Here is a 17562-nt window from a genome sequence, read left to right as displayed (position 1 = left end):
CATGCTCAAGTTAAACACACATTACATGATTAAACATAAAACCAGACACGTAGACTCATACTACACAACTTAACATGAAATGAAACACACACTCATACACACTAAATGATTCAACCTGAATCCCCGTACAACCGCCAGGGACGGCGCCCAAGGTAATTCTTAGGAGCTGTTTCATGGATGCTTCTCTCACACTTGTTATTTCCTGGCTCATTAGCACCAGAAACATTATTCCCCGAACCGTTGTTATCTCCCAACTCATTTGCACTAGGAACATTATTCCCTGAACCCTTGTTATCTCCCAATTCATTTGTACCAGGAACATTATTCCCCGAACCCTTGTTATCTCCCGACTTATTTGCACCAGCAACATTGTTCCTTGCTCTCGACGGATTTGCATCAGAAAGATTATTCCCCGAACCCTTGTTATCACCAGATTGATTTGCATTAGGTTCATTATTCCCCGAGCCCTTGTTATCTCCCAACTCATTCTTCACCAAGATCTTGGAGAACCACGTAGCCGATTCTTTAGGGTGTCTTCTCATATGATTCATGTAATCAATATAAATGATACCAAATCTGGAAGTGTACCCTACATGCCATTCAAAATTATCACAGAACGACCATGCAAAGTAGCCCTTTACGTTCACTTCCCCAGCTTTATCATTCCTGCAATCACCATAATAAAACTCTGTTAAATATAACCACGATTACAATAATATTTAGATAGCGTTAAAGGGAAATGAAATTAATTAGAGATACTATTATAATAAGAAAATACAAGCAAACCCCTTGTGATATTACAAATAAGTAAAAAAATAAATAAATGAATAGCTTTTACCTCCCTATGTTTTCTAAAGTGCAGCAACTTCATTCCTTATATTTTTTAAAATGAAGGGTTACTGTAAGAACGTTTTTATGAGATTTTATAACGACAATATTATAGCAATAATATTAGCATTCAGCTTGCCATCTGATGATACGAGCTTTCTCTATTTTTTATTCTAATTTATTTTTTAAGAAAGCCTTAACAGTATTATCAACTTTTAAACTAAATTCTTTAGCAAGTAAAAAATAAAGGCCATTTCTTGAAAGCCTTCCAAACCACAAAGAATTCTTTCTCATTTATGTGCCAAACTTTGGCTTGTTGTTCTGAGAACAGCCCTCCGGTATATCTGCAGGGTTCTTCCCCTGTAGTTGTCTTCTAATCGCCGCCCATCTGTGGTCCTTGGCGTCTGTGTAGACTACCAATTCATGTTCATCTTATCGTATAGCATGCTTTGGAAGGTTACTGCAAACTTGTTTCAACTCACGAACCCTTTTCGTGTGGATTTCTTCCCATTTCCATTTTGAATTCTCAGTTTCTTTCAGAAGTGGTCGGAAATCCTTTCTGTATCTTGCAAGATCCTTAATGAAGATTCTTGCAAAATTAACAACTCCCAAGAAGCTTTGCAGTTGCTTCTTGTCTTTGAGTAGATCTGGAAAATTGCGGATTTTCTCCACAATATGGTCCTGCAACTCAATTCCTGTTTCTTCAATAAAGATTCCTAAAAATTCAATCTTATTGACTGCAATAGTAGCTCTCTTTTCAGAAAGTACTAAACCTTCCCTATAGCATGCATCAGAAAATATTTCAAGATGTTTAATATGTTCCTTCATATTTTTTGATGCCATCAATATGTCGTAAATATAGACAAACATAAATTCGACGTAATCTTTAAAAAGATTATCCATTTTTCTTTGGAATATCTGGGGTGCGTTAGCTAAACCCATTGGAAGCACATTCTACATATATTGTCCCTGTGGTGTGGAGAATGCAGTAAATTTCTTTGATTCATTCTCCATTTTAATCTGATAAAAACCAGACTTGCAATCGAATTTAGAAAACACTTTTGCTCCTTTAATGCAATCAATTAAGTGTTCTCTACTAAGAATATAATAACCATCAAATTCTAATATCTTATTAATACCTTGATAGTTAATAACCAACCTAGGTTTACCTCTCTTTATTTCACCATAGTTTCTTACCAGAAATCCAGGGCTACTGTAGGTAGGGACTCCGGGTTCAATGAGGTCAAGACTGATATGCTCTTTGATTATCATCTGCATATCCTTCTTATCCTCCATGTTCATCTGAATAGGTTTGTATCGAACATAGTCGTATTTGCATTCATCTTTGACATTCAGAGTAGCTTCGATCTTGTTCCTATCCCACCAAGCTAGAGGATTTTCACCTCTGGATGAGCCTCTTGACATTCACAAGAGAAAACCTGTTTTCTTCGCTAATATCTAGCAATTTCATTTCCAATAGTGCTTCTTTAAGGTTCAGAATTTCCTCCTCGGATTCCTTATAGAAGCTATCGCTGTCTATGAGTCCCTGCTGCCTGAAAGACAAAAGGACCTTACCAAATTTCCTCTTATCTTGCATTTTTGGATGAGTTAATCTGGCATTAAAATCACCACGTTTGCTGCGAAAATTTATTGGCATTATCCTGTTAAATGCCTTTTCTCTTCGCAACACCTGTATCTTACTACCACAGTTAGTAGTAAAGATTAATAGATTCCTTTGATTATCCTGCATATATCTTGCAAATGTTTGAATAAAATTATTACCTAGCAGGATATCGGTTCCTGTATCATGAAAGTAAATAGGAGGTGTTTTTACCCTAAACCAGGGTGATCCAAATGCTCCTCCAATCATGATCTTGGCTTCTCGTATTCCCTTATTGAGTATCAGGATTTTTTGTGAAAAATCCCTTCCTGCAATAACGGGTAAGGTTTCCCTTACTTCCTTAGGGAAAACTCCAGGCTTTGCCGTGCAAATTCCTGATCCTGAATCAATATAAGTTGCAAAATATTCTGTCTTATATTGATCATACAACATAACAACAGATATGTATATGGAAAAGGGACTTGTCATTTAATTCTTATGGTAACACCATCAAGACTGAATTCCACTCCGTTACCTTTTCTTCCCCATGGTTTATGATCTTCGAGGAAACTTAACCCCAAAGTCATACTCCCATTTTCTCGTCCTACAACACCTGCAACTAAAATTTCATGTCCTGCTATTTCTAGCATGCCCTCATATTTTCCAACAACAGGTTGCTGCAAATGATATAAGTCATCACAAGGAAAATAATTCTCTTTCTTAGTGATGTCGAATATAACTTGTATTTCTTTCCATCCTTCAGGGCATCTAAGTTTTACGTTATCTACCCTAATCTCTTGAGGAGTTAAAGCTTTTAATAACTCTTTCTCCTTTCCTTTGTAGCCTATAATCCTATCTTCTAAAAAGGACATCCGACTACTAAACTCAGTCCTAGATCTATGTGTCTGATCTAAAACTGGGTGATCTTTATTAATAATATCAACACCACCTATTCTAGGTATACTAATAGGGTCTGGTGTTATTACCTTAGCGAACTCCTTGAAAATTCTAGGAATCTCAATATACTCTTTCATAATAAACAAATCTGAATGATGGGTATTGGAAAGGGCATATGCAATTCTATAGGTTATAGATATGGTCTATTTCCTTCTTTCATTAGATCTTTTCTTTTAAAGTCTTGATGAAGAGTTAAGACTCTACTAAATCTTGGTTTGCTAGGTTGTATGCAATCCTAGGATGAATGTCAAACATCAATTTTTCTGCATACAAATTTTCTGTCATTGTTCCAAGACAACTATCTCTTAAGTTATTGATTCTTCTATCCATTATCGATAAATGTATTTCTGAATCAATTCCTTATTTAAAAGTTGCTTTTATTACTACTTCAATAGTCCCTATATGGATCCATTTCATAGTAATAGCTACTTCTTCTCTAAGCTTACTCAATTCTTCAAGAATTTCTTCTTTAGGAATTAACTGCATTTCCATCACATTACTAGTAAGTTCCATAGGTACAGCAAACTCACCTGAACTTACTTTGTACATTATGTGATGCTTCCTTTGATTCAGTCCTATCTGGTTCAGGACTTTCCCAATTCCTCCAATCCTACATCCATCGTATGGGCTGAGGTTGGAATCTTGCCACATGATTCTTTCCATGGTTTTGTTTGACACCGCCATTCTGGAAAAGAATCCTGATAGGCTTTCAGAAGTTTGAAGCCTATCTCCCTCGTTGTAATTATTCTGACTCGGTTGAAGATCCATCCAAATCAAACTCTATTTCCTCTTCATAGACGCTTTCGTCTGAAGGAAGATCTTCGAATTGATATATAGGTACCAAATCGCCATAGTAAACGACATCTAGGATATCATCCGTGGCTTCAAATTTTCTCAATTCACCACGTTTCTAAGGGCAATCGGGAGATATATGTCCTTTTGCTTCGCAAGTCCAGCAATTGCAGTCTTTGAAACTTTCATTGGCTCGGGTATGGGCCCGTCTGAAAGTTCTTCTTGTAGGGGTTCTTCCAGTGGATCTTGCATCTGTTCGTCTAGATCCTTGGGATGAACCCCTTGTTGGTCCTGTTCTCTGTCCAGATTTGTATGTTCTGGCTTTGACTTGGACCACCATGATCTCCGTCGGGAAAAGGTTCTTCTAGAACTCCTAGGGTAGGAGTCACTATTCTGCTTCCTCCTTTTCCTTGGCTCACTTGATTCTCCTATAATAGTTGAAAAATCATTGTTATCACAACAGAGAGGGGTTCGTTTGATTTTACCTCTCAGTCTTTTCATATTCTTCTGGATGGATGCTAGATAACACCAATCATTCAGTTTGTCTTAAAGAAAAGACATTCTTCGCACCACTGAATCTAGCTGTCCTTCAGGTACTTTGTATGACTGGATCAACATTTTCCTCCATGGACTGCATATCTTTGCGAAGAACATTAGTGGTGCTACTTCCGTTGCTACTCCACTCTGGAAGAAGTACTTGCGAAACCAATAGATGTATTCATCTACTGCGCAAATACTTCTGAGTTCAAGGCTGAAGAGAGCATGTGCATATTCTCTAGCCTTTTCTACTCTACTTCCTTCGAAATATCCATCTCCGATGAAGTGTATCTAGATAAGTCTTCCTAGCCGGTCTGCTATCGCACCTTTTGAGTCTCCGGCAAGGATGCTGGCTTTGGTATCTTTTGGGGTATTATCCCATCCGATCTTTACAGATCCCTCTAAGCTTAACTCCACAAGCTTTATGAAGTTTTCTTTGTCGAGCTCTAGGGTAGTTGCTGCAATCTTGATTGCCGCAACCCATTCGTCTATCAATTTCTCGGTATTTCAAAAATCAATAATATCAAGGTTCAGTATAGCGCCATATGAATGTAAGGGCTGGAGCATGGTACTTGCTCAAGGTGTATTCTCCGGCACTCTTTTTGGATTTCTTCCTGGATTTTCCTTTAGCCTGGTTCCCACAAGCGTTGGCGTGGCATTAGTGTGGAAATCAGCACTTTCTCTCATCGGTTGATCCTGTGGAGGATCATTAGAGCATGTACTTTCCTCCGGCGGTGGTAGTGCTGGAGTGATCTTATTTGTTTGGATATTGACTAAATCTACGATCCCGAGTTGGGAAAAGAATTCCGCCAATTCTTGTAGATCTGATAGATCCGCTCTTGTTACTTCCATTATTTTATAGATCTAATAGAAGCAATAATCAGATCTTCTCTTTACTTCGATTTTGGAATCTCTGTGGCCTTCCCCTTCTGGTGTAGAAGAGGTACTGTTCCAAGGGCGTCCCTGATTCGCTCCTGTCTGGATCTAAATGTCTCAGGGCTCTCTCGTTGGTTTCTCTTCAAATTTGTAATTTCTGCCTTCAGATCTGTAAGGCCCTTGTGTAGATCGGGAAGAATATTAAGGACCTCGTCCACCTTTTGGCTCAAAGATTCTATTTTCATAGGTATATGTATTAACCTATGTCCATAGTCTTGAACCGTCTTTTGTATCTCCCTAAAATCTAGGGAGATTTTTTATGTATGTGGCTCGAGTTCTTTCCAATCAGTCATAATTTTTTGAACTGAAATTATGTAGGAATTTACCCGTTCTGTTTCTCCTGGCTGGGATTCTACCATGAACTTCAATGGAGTGTAGACGTCTCACTGCATTTCCTGGTAGTACTTGTCGAACCTCAAAATTTCTCAGCCATTCTTGTTTTTCTTCCAGCGTGAGAAGTTTTAGATCAATCCTCTTGGGACCGGTGTCACATTTGTCAAGAATTTCCATGAGAAATTCTCTTCTTTGTATTCCCAAAATCTGGAAATATTTCCTGTTTTCACAGTAACTCGAACTTTCGTTCGGTTCCATTTTTCTCAAAAGTCTCCTCCATTAGTGGATGAATAATATCAAAATGTAATATAATCATATATTTCTTCAATAAACGTAGGCTCTGATACCATTTAGGCAAGCATGGGTGAAAATTTAAAATTTTGGTGTAAATGGACTAAAATAGCTCTTTAAAAACTGTTTGAGAGTAAAATTGTCCTAAAATTCGTCTGTGGTCCCGATTTAGGCCATTTTAAAAATTACAGGATTAAATTGAAAATGCGCAAACTTAAAAGACTAAAATTAATCGTATGAAAACTTAAAGGACCAAATTGATCTTTCTCCCTTTTTGTTCAGGTCTTGGTCAATTTTTTGGTAGATTTTGGTCACTTTTTGGGAGAATTTGTGTATAAGATGTCAATTTTTTTTTTTCGCAGATTTTGGATTAGTTTTTTGGTTCATATTTTGGAAAAATTGTATATAAGATGTCAAAATTTTCTCAACTAAAGCTTCTATTTGAAAAAGAAAAGGAAAAGTTATTTGTCTATTCCTTTAAAATTTTCTATTATTAATTTTAGTCCTTTAAATTTATCCATTTTAGTTTTAGTCCAATAATTTTTAAAATTATTTCGTTTTAGTCCTTCGACCCAATTTCAGACAATTTTATCCCTATACAGCTTTTTAAAAGTAATTTTAGTTTCTATATATTCATTTATTTTTCTTCCCCTAGCTAATGCTCGCTTAGAATGATATAACAGTACAGGTTTATTGAAAAAATATTTATTATATTATACTTAGAATATTAGAATGGACTATTAGTCTTTATCATATAAAAGGCAAAAAGAATCATAAATTAGGCTAAAGAATTAAATCTATGTAAAATTGATAGATAAAGAATCAAATTTAATATAGCCAAAAATAAAGAACCAAAACAAATTCAGAAAAAAGTTATAAAACTAAAGTTTTTGTTTTCTAGAAAAAAATGGTGGAAAGTTAATTATTGCAACTTTATAATGAAACAACAAACAGAAGGGGAAAAAAGGTTTTTTTTTTTTTTTTTTTCTCTCCAACTCTAACTTCCGTCTATTTTAACACCTCAACTAACGACAAGGACAAAAAGTGTTAAAAAAAAATGATAAATTTGAGCACTAAAAACTGTCAACAGTGATATTATGAGAACTAAAAGTGAATAAGTGGTCAAGTATAGGGACCAAAATCTTAATTATTCCGACTTGTTTATTTTATTTATCTCTGCATTTTGTTTGCACAAAACGTTGGAAAATGATCAAATGGTACGCCCCTTTGATCCGATTTTCTATTTCTTTTGGTTTTAATTTACCATTATTTCACACTACCATTATTTTTCTCTATATTTTATCACAAATACTGTCTCAATACCTATCCCAAATTATAACAACAGGACTAAAATAGTCCATCTCAAGGTCATCCATACACCAGTATGAAATCATAATTTATTTCTTCATCCGCTGGATGGAGTTCCTAACTGCCCGTGACCTTTCGTCCGAAATCCATTCTAAATTTTTGGATGATTGTCATCCTCCGTCTTAATTCCATTACAAAATTTTTGCCATTCGGCTTTGAGGCGCCAATTCTTCCGTAAAAAAAATGTCCATTGCCTTGATGCTTGCTTGAGCCCATATAGCGATCTCTTTAACTTGCATACATGTCCCTCAGGGACTAAATATCATTCTGGACCCTACATAAATATCTCTTCTTCTAGTAAACCATGTAAAAAGTCATTGTTTATGTCAAGTTGATGTACATACCAGTTCAATTTAGCAGCCACAACTATCAAGGTCTTGATTTGAACTACTTTAGTTACTGGAGAGAAGCTATCCAAATAGTCTATGCCTTCTATTTGATTATACCATTTTGCCACTAATCTAGCGTTATATCTATCTATAGAGCTATCTGTCTTTAGTTTAAGTTTAAACATCCATTTGCAACCTACAGCAGTTTTAAACTGAGGAAGCTTGGTAATTTCCCAGGTTTAATTTCTTTCTAGTTCTTCTCTTTCTTCTATTTCCTATGACATTGATTTTCTCCATTCCTTTTCTTTGATTGCTTGTGAAAATGTCTTAAGTTCCTGAGGGATACAAGAGGCAGCTTGCATACAAGTGTACATTGAAAGTAAATATGAAACAGTAGGTATACTTGTAGACTCTAAGCTGCTGGTGGATAATGAAATCTTGGAAGCTAGCTGGTCTAGATTTATCCTAGTAAACCTTCTTAATTCTCATTCTCTATAACCTTATTTCGTTGCAGATCTTCTTGATTTATGTTCTCTGCAGCTACAGGATCATTAATGCCTTGAACTATTTCTATGTTTTGTTCAGTGTTATCATTTTCTCCTGGTCTAACTCTGCCATTATTTGAGGTATACAACATGTGATGGGTCAGCTTGTTGTCCTAAAAAGGAAAATACTTCTTCTTGGAATGTGACATCTCTTGAAACCAAGGTAGTTGTTCTACTTAGATCATACAATTTATATCCCTTGTGGTTCATAACGTAGCCTAGAAACACACATTTCAAGGCTCTTGAATCAAACTTTGAATTATTTGGCAAAGTATTTGTTGCAAAGCATAGGACAACCAAAGATTTTGAAGTGTGAATAGTTTACAGGTTTGTTATATAAAGTATTTCATATGGAGTTTTCGATTTCAAGGTAGGTGTAGGCAGTCTATTAATTATGTATGTAGCTGTCAAGATAGCATCTGTCCAGAAGTATTTAGGTAGATTAGACTGAAATAACAGTGATCTAGTTACTTGCAATAAATGTTTGTGTTTTCTTTCAACAATGCCATTTTGTTGTGGTTTGTATACACAAGTTGTTTGGTGTATAATTCCTTCTTTTCTAACGAAATCTTGGCATTGTTGTACTAAAAATTCTGAGCCATTATCTGTTCTGATCATTTTAATTTTCTTATCAAAATATATTGAAACCATCTTGTGGAAGTTGATCAACAGGTCACTAGTTTGTGATTTTTGCTGCATAAAAAATGTCCAAGTGCACCTGCTATGATCATCTACAATGGTTAGCATGTAAGTACATTTAGAAAGAGAATACTCATTACAAGGTGCCCATAAATCTATATGCAATAGATCAAAGCATTTTTCAGAAACTGAGTCACTTAGAGGAAAAAAGAGTCTCTGTTGTGCTTTCTGTCAAAAGATTGTTCCTGAAGGGTGAAAAGTTTTCCTCTTAGACATCCTACAGTAATCACGTCCTTAGTCTTGTGGTCCTACACAACACAATATGAATGAAGGAATTTAAATTGATTAGAATCAGTGCTACATAATTTGTTAATAGACAAGAAGTTAAACTTGAGATCAGGAACATATAGCACATTTCTTAGTTGAATTCTTTTAAAAAGTGTTATGTTTCTTGAGGATCTCACACTATGTTTTGTACCATCAGCTAGGTGGATAAAGGTGTTAGGATTGTTATTGCTAAGTTCATTAAGTAGTGCTGCATTGTTACACATGTGGGCAGTAGCTCAACTGTCAATGACCCATACATCGGACCTCAATTTATTCAAGGTTGAATTCTCAAGACATTTATCTGAAAATTCAACTTTGCCTTCATCTGCTAGTGTCATTGTTTGGGGTTTTAATGTTCCAAGATGTATCTCAGCATGTTTGATCTCGGACATTGACTTTACATCTGCAGCATTCTATGTAGCCTCACTATGTTCTGCTACTATTGTTATTCCTTTTCCTTTGTTCCATCATGATTTTATACCAATCCGGATAACCGTGTGTTTTAGGATAGACCTCCCTTAAATGCACCATTTTTCCACATTCTTTACAAATTTATATTTTCTTGTCTACAAAGTTCCTTTTTCTTTGGAATTTTTTCTGTGTTTCAGTTCTTTTAAATGCTTGCATAGCCATGTTTTGAATACTATATGTATATCCTGAACTGACTTCCTTTTGCTTTTCAGCTCTAGGAATCATAGCGTATGCCTTACTTACATTGGGCAGAGGTTCCATCATGAGAATTTAATTATTCACATGATCATAGCTTTTGTACCATCCCATTAAAAACTGCATCAGTTGATCCTCTATTCTAAGATCAACAACCTCTTTTGTGACTCCACAAGAACATTGTGGGGTGCGTGTGAATTCATCCCATAATCTCTTAAGTTTAGAGAAATATACAGATATTGACAACGAGCCTTGTGATGTTGATGCCAATTCCCTATTCAGTTGGTAAATCATCGGATCATTACTTTGTCCAAAACGATTTCCAACTCGATCCAAAGTTCTCTTGCGGTACTAGTGTATAGAAAACTCTCTACAATATCTTTAGAGATGGAATTCAAGATCCATGATGTAACCATGTAGTCTGCTCTAACCCATTCTTCCAGCTCTTTGCTGCCGTCTGTAGGCTTAATCCCTTCCCCATAAAGGCAATGAAACACACACTAAAGACGCATTTTCTAATAAAGTTCGGATACGCGTTTGTTGAATGCGATTTATGTTCGAGCTGTGCTTCTTCGTCCTTTGCCAACACTTCTGCACATCTTCTTGTTCTTTCAACGACAGAGCTTAGCAACAAAGCAATGGGCAATCTTTACACATATAAATAAGTTCTTATTCAAGCTAGAAAGATAGCAGTACAAATAATACTGACAAGCATTTCACGTTGAGCTTGATGATTCGAGTAATACTATTACATACATAAAGCTCCACCATATTTATTCATGCTCAAGTCAAACACACATTACATGATTCAACATAAAACCAGACACGTAGACTCATACTACATAACTTAACATGAAATGAAACACACACTTATACACACTAAATGATTCAACCTGAATCCCCGTACACGATCCTGTGATAGCGCCCAAGGTAATACGGAGCTGTTCCATGGGTGCTTCTCTCACACTTGTTTTTTCCTGGCTCATTAGCACCAGGAACATTATTTCCCGAACCCTTGTTATCTCCCACCTCATTGGCACCAGGAACATCATTCCCTGAACCCTTGTTATTTCCTGATTCATTTGCACCAGGAACATTATTCCCCGAACCCTTGTTATCTCCCACCTCATTTGCACCAGGAACATCATTCCCTGAACCCTTGTTATCTCCCAACTCATTTGCACCAGGAACATTATTCCCCGAACCCTTGTTATCTCCCACCTCATTGGCACCAGGAACATTATTCCCTGAACTCTTGTTATCTCCTGACTCATTTGCACCTGGAACATTATTCCCCGAACCCTTGTTATCACCAGATTTATTTGCACTAGGTTCATTATTCCCCGAACCCTTGTTATCTCCCGACTCATTCTTCACCAAAAACTTGGAGAACCACGTAGCTGATTCTTTAGGGTGTCTTCTCAGATGATTCATGTAATCGATATAAATGATACCAAATCTGGAAGTGTACCCTTCGTGCCATTCAAAATTATCACAGAACGACCACGCAAAGTAGCCCTTTACGTTCACTTTCCCAGCTTTATCATTCCTGCAATCACCATAATAAAATTCAGTTAAATATAACCATGATTACAATAACATATAGATAGCGTTAAAGGGAATTGAAATTAATTAGAGATACTATTATAATAAGGAATAAATGCAAGCAAACCTTTTGTGATATTATAAATAAGCAAAAAAGAAAAAAATTAGCAATTTACCTCCCTGTGTTTTCTAAAGTGCAACAATTTCGTTCTTTATATTTTTTAAATTGAAGCAATTTACCTCCCTATATTTGCTTCATTTTAAAAAGCAGGGTTGAATTGCTATTTGGAAATTATAGTTAGAACATTGCTCAAATAAAATTACTTACATTGCTTTTAAAATATTTCCAAGATGATCTTGGTAATATTTGATCCTTTGATGATCCTTACAGGCTTGATAAGCAGTAAGTCCATGATCTTGCTTTTCATCGACCCCTAAACAGAATAATAGTCCCGATAACGATAATTACATTTGGAATTCAAAAATGGTTTTATATAATTATCAACTGGAGATTAAGAATTATTACCATTTTCAGTGATGTATATAGGAGGGAGGTTGTATGTGCTGTTGTTGTATGTCTGGTTTATTTCTTTCAAGAGCTCGTAAATTCCATGTGGGACAATGCACAACCAGTCTGAACCAGCCTAAGTATAAAATGAGATACAAATAATGACAAAGTAAATATCGGTTAATTTATAAATAATAAAAAGATAAATTGTTTATAGATAAAATCAATCTTGAAAAATATTTTAAGTCAAATCAGGTTTGGTCATTTGTATGACAGGTAAAGTACCCTTCTTGTTTGATTGTTGAACAGTTAATGAAAAGTGATCAATCATATGCAATTATATCACACTTCTTGTGGAATTAATTGGATTCAACCAAATTTAATTTGTAAGAATTTTCCGCCTTGGTGTAACAAGAGAGAAGATAATGGTAAAACTTACCACCTCGCCGATTTTCACCTTTTTCTTGCCGACCATTTTTTCCTCTACCAAAATAGAAAGTAAAAGAATACATCAATGCGGATGTTAAATCTAGTTTTATAATAAATGATGATTTTATCTAAAAATTTAAATTATGGGAAAAGAGAATTATTTAGTATTTAAACTAAAAGAAAAGACAACAAGATGAGTAGGTACATAATTGTGGTTTAAGGTTGTCAAGAGCTTACGATAAATTGCAAGTTTCTGATCTCTGTTGTAGCCGTTTGCGATGTTAGGATCGGGATCATTCGACGCATAAAAAGATGTGTAATAATTTAAACCCAGAAAGTCAATGGATCCTTTAAGCAAGTCAACTTCTTCAGGTTCGAATTGTCGAAGATTATCGGCAGAAACATTATCTATCATATTTTGGGGATATCTACCACATAATACAGGCTCCAAGAACCTGAAATTAAACCAAATCATTAGAAGAAAACATAACTAAAATTCGAAAAAAGTTAAAAAGAGAATGTAAAAATACATATATATATATATATATATAAATTATAATTTTTTATTCCATAATTATATTAGAATAAAAATTTTTGATATGTTAGAACTCAATTTGGCAATGAGACCCTACAATTTGAAAAATAAATAAATAAATAAGAAAATTGCACATTGAAGAGAAAATACGCTAGCCAAATTCTAGCCAAATTTTCAACTCCAGTAGATTCTATCTTTAATATGCCAATTATTTTTAATTGTAGGGTTTGAGTGCAAAATTAGACTTCAATGTGACTAAAACTCTCTCTCGTTAGATATTTATATAAGAGAAATTGTATTTTTGATCCCACATAATAGAAAAATTGCATTTTTCAGATGTATGCTTACCACCCCAACATAAAATCACGAGCTCTTACAGCAGCTTTTTTGTCATCTTCATTATCTTTATTTAGTGGCTCAAACCAGCTGGCAACAAGTGTTATTCCTATCTGGCCCTTCTGGTGTGCCTGAGGTTTTACATCCCATTTTAGCAAACTCCAATAAGACAAAAAAAAGAAAAAAAGAATAATGATTGAGATATGTTTTCAACATTTATAGTACGAAAAAATTGTAATTTTGATCCTTTAATTAAAAATTATGGTATTTTTAATTTTGTATGAAATTTCTTTTCATAATTTATTCTTATTATTTTATAATTTTGACATTTTTAATTATTTCCTAGCGAATTTGGCCGGAAATCTAGTCCTTCAAATAAATTCATGCAGGACGAAAATTTTTAAAATTACAATATCAAATTACGAAAATCAATTCCTACAGGACAAAAAATAATACGCCCATAAATTACTGGGCTGAAATTACAACTTTTTCCTTATAGTACACATACCTTAAATTTGGTTCGGTATGATTGAACTGCTGCTGCATGAGCAAGGAGCAAGTTTTTTCCGACAGTATATACGTCTTTGGTTGGAGTTGACAATGTCGGAAAGCCGTTAATGTTGCTTCTGCCCGATTCCTCGTTTAGGGTATTCTTGAGAACAAGACTTTCTAGTATAGATGAGGGTTCGTATACGGTCTCGATATAGTCATGATGAAAGGCATCTCTACGAGGAACTAAATTAAGGTTGCTCTGTTGCATTGTTTCAGACCCTCTATAAGGAATGAAATTGTACTTTATGGGTTGGTCGTCGACAGCTATATAAGAAGCAATTCGGTTATCCGATAGAATTGAAGTCAAGATTGGTTCAGTATAAGTTGTATTCATGTCTGAACCAGAATTTGGAGGGGGAGGAGGAGGACGAGGAGGAGGAGGCGAACTGACAGCGCCGGGTGGGAATTTGCATGAAACATATCCATTAACACAGTACGTCCAGGGCTCGTTCAGTGTTGTCCAGTATTTCACCCGATCACCAAATTCCCAAAAGCATAGTTCCGCAAAATCACGAAAGTCGTTCCTATTTTAAGACAAGACATCATATTTTAAGAAAAAAGTAAATAAAATAAAAAAAATTTAAGAATATTATTGACACAATAAAAGATATTGGGGTAGTAGTATCACAAACTGCCATTTTTGAGCAAAAAGTGCACTCTTTTTTATATTAATGGTGTCATAACTGTCAGATTGTATCTATACTACGTTTTTTAGTTATAGTGGGTATCAATGGATGAAGTGTACAACTATAGAAGAAGTTGAGTAGATGTAGTGAGACAAATTGAAATTGAAATGCTTACACAATGTCTTGGCTTAAGAAGCCACCATACTCTTGTTCCAAAGCATACGGAGTATCCCAGTGAAAGAGAGTCACATAGGGCTCTATTTCTGCATCAAAGTGTCATATATATAAATAATATAAATAAACTAACTATAGCTCAAAATATTATTTAATTATTTATTTCGAAAAATTTGAAGTAAAATATATATATAATTATAAAATTCGAACTCAACTATAATCTTTGAGAGTGTTGATAAAATCATTGTAGAAGTCGATTCCTTCTCTATTGACACCAAGGCAAAGTTTTCCACCTGAAAGCACATACATAAGAATAAGTATTTAATTACATTGTTTTCAAAACCAAATATTGAAATATTTGCAAATTAATGTTACCAGGCAATATTCTTGGCCAAGATATCGAAAATCTGTAAGAATCAAACCCCATTCTCTTCATCATCTTAATATCTTCCTGCACAGCATAACAAAGTATGCCAACATTTTACTTACCCACTCATCGGTGCAACATAATTAATTTCGTATTTTGTATTAATGTAAATAAATAAAAATACACTGAAGTATGCGTTCTGAAAATATAATATGTATATATATATATATTAATATTAATTGATAATGTTTTTTTAATTATTTTTTGATAATGTGAAACACGCCTAAAAAAACCTTAAATTACCTTATATTTCGTGTACATATCAACTGCTACATTCCCATTGGATCCATCAAAAATTTTGCCTGCCATCCGGAATATAAAGTTTCTTAATAAGCAATAAAGATAATTACAATGAATTTTTGGCCCTTCTAATTCTACGTCATTAACCAATGACGTCTAATTAGTCTTGTGGTTAAAATTGGTATTCAAGAAATAAGTTCAAACTCATGAATTCAAGTGAGAGAGAGAGAAAGAGAGAAAGTGACAGACCTGGAGTCCTCAAAGTGAAAACGTCCCAGACACTAAGGCCTCTACCACCTTCTGCAGCTCCTCCTTCAACCTTAACATAAAATGCATGTTATATTTAATGGTAATGTAATTCCTAGGATCATTTCAATCATTATTCAAGAGTTGTAATAAATGTTAAGCCCATATATCAATATATATATATATATATGCTTGAAATTAAACACATCCTAGTTATGCTTCTGATTAATGATGGATGTATATATATATATATAAAATTACATATTTGGTCCTGTAATTTTAGATTGTTAATACGTTTTATTCTGTAATTTAGTTTATTTACACATTTAGTCTTTTTTTTAACGAACTTAGCCTTGAATATCGTATATGTGATATTTTTTGTAGTAAATTTAGTCATGTGTTGACAATTTTGGTCTTAACAATCTACAGTTACATGACTACAAATGAGATCTAATAGAGTGCGAAGTGGACCAAAATTGTCATCACAAGACTAAATCTGTTAAGAGGCTAAGGAGTTCCCCCCAAAGAGGATTATTCCCTAGGCTACGTTAAGAATAACTCTATGCGTGTTACCCTCCATCACTTCACGTATGCCTCCAGTAAGAAACATAGGTTACTTTCAAGGGAAGTCCACTTACTAGGGAGTAAGATTAAATATGAGATGTTTAAAAAATTAAATTTGTCAAGAAAAAGAATTAGATGTGTAAATATAATAAGTTATAGGACCAAAAATATAATTTTATATATGTGTGTGTATGTGTTTTTAACGGACCTGATAAGCAGAGGTACCAGTTCCAAAAACGAAATCACTAGGAAAATCGTTACGAGTGAGATTGCTGAAATCAGTGTGAACTGTTTGTGGCGGAACTTGTGTTGAACAGTCAGACATGGTGAGATCTATTTAGACAGCAAACAGGAGGGAGTTTTTGGACAACAATGTAACTTCTAAGCGATAAGTTTTTGGCTTGAGCAACGTGGATCAGGCACTTCATCTATTTATAGATGTTCACTTTTGCCTTTAATACAAGGGTAGGTGTGAACTCATGTTCTAAGAATAATATCTTTTTCTCTTGACACGTATTCGTTTGTTATTTTTTGGGACCAAGTGCATAAAATCCTCCTGTGTTTTAAAAAGTCGGCTAAACACCTCTTTCCATTTTAAAAGTAGGCTAAAAACCCCCTTGTGTTTTATAAAACTCAGCAACAAACACCCCTTCCATTAGTGATTAACAGAAGGTGCATTAGAACTAGGCTAAAAACCCCCTTGTGCTCTTTGTGCTTGTGGTGGTATTTTTTAAGTGTTTTGACCTTTTTCTTAAGTGTTTTACTAAAATGCCATATTTTGCTTTTATTTTGTTTTTGTATTTTTTATAATTAAAATTGAAATAATAATTTATATTAAATTTATTTAATATTAAATATTGAATTAAATTATATTTAAATTCAAATAATTTTATAATTTTATAATTATTAATCATTAAATCTAAAATTATTCTTTTTAATTAAAATGTATATTTAATTACAGTAATTATTATTATAATTATTCTAATTAGCTAAAATATTTAATTGTTATAATTATTTAAAATCTTCCTAATTAACTAAATATATTTTGATTAATATAATTAAAATTAATTAAAAAAATTTTAAAAAAAATAAAGAAAAAACTGAACAACGTGAATGAGGCACTTCACCTATTTATAGATGCTTGCTTTTGCCTTTAATACAAGGATACGTATGAACTCATGTTGTAAGAATAATATCTTTTTCTCTGGACACGTATTCTTTTGTTATTTTTT

The 17562-nt window shown here is 34.2% G+C and overlaps 1 protein-coding gene and 1 long non-coding RNA gene across 2 annotated transcripts; one reads left to right on the top strand and one right to left on the bottom strand.

Annotated features, from left to right (window-relative positions):
- The first annotated feature begins 7994 nt into the window (after nucleotides 1–7994).
- On the top strand, nucleotides 7995–10873 carry LOC148784349 (uncharacterized). Its single transcript, XR_016063746.1, has 2 exons — nucleotides 7995–8679; nucleotides 10166–10873. It is a non-coding gene; the product is annotated as an uncharacterized LOC148784349 (long non-coding RNA).
- A 28-nt stretch (nucleotides 10874–10901) lies between these two features.
- On the bottom strand, nucleotides 10902–16738 carry LOC105162639 (raucaffricine-O-beta-D-glucosidase). The gene is made up of 13 exons (XM_011080721.3): nucleotides 16539–16738; nucleotides 15770–15839; nucleotides 15524–15582; nucleotides 15229–15304; nucleotides 15069–15146; nucleotides 14855–14942; nucleotides 14010–14577; nucleotides 13514–13632; nucleotides 12868–13085; nucleotides 12641–12684; nucleotides 12220–12337; nucleotides 12022–12127; nucleotides 10902–11697 (listed from the first exon to the last, which is right to left on the bottom strand). Exons 1-13 carry the CDS (start codon nucleotides 16653–16655, stop codon nucleotides 11037–11039), a joined length of 2322 nt encoding a protein of 773 aa, XP_011079023.2. The 5' UTR covers nucleotides 16656–16738; the 3' UTR covers nucleotides 10902–11036.
- Nucleotides 16739–17562: the final 824 nt, after the last annotated feature.

Source organism: Sesamum indicum, linkage group LG13, assembly GCF_026168435.1.
Source record: "Sesamum indicum cultivar Baizhima isolate 11 linkage group LG13, ASM2616843v1, whole genome shotgun sequence".
Classification (NCBI taxonomy): domain Eukaryota; kingdom Viridiplantae; phylum Streptophyta; class Magnoliopsida; order Lamiales; family Pedaliaceae; genus Sesamum; species Sesamum indicum.
The sequence above is the reverse complement of the archived record's forward strand: the minus strand, read 5'-3'. Positions and strand labels throughout refer to the sequence as shown.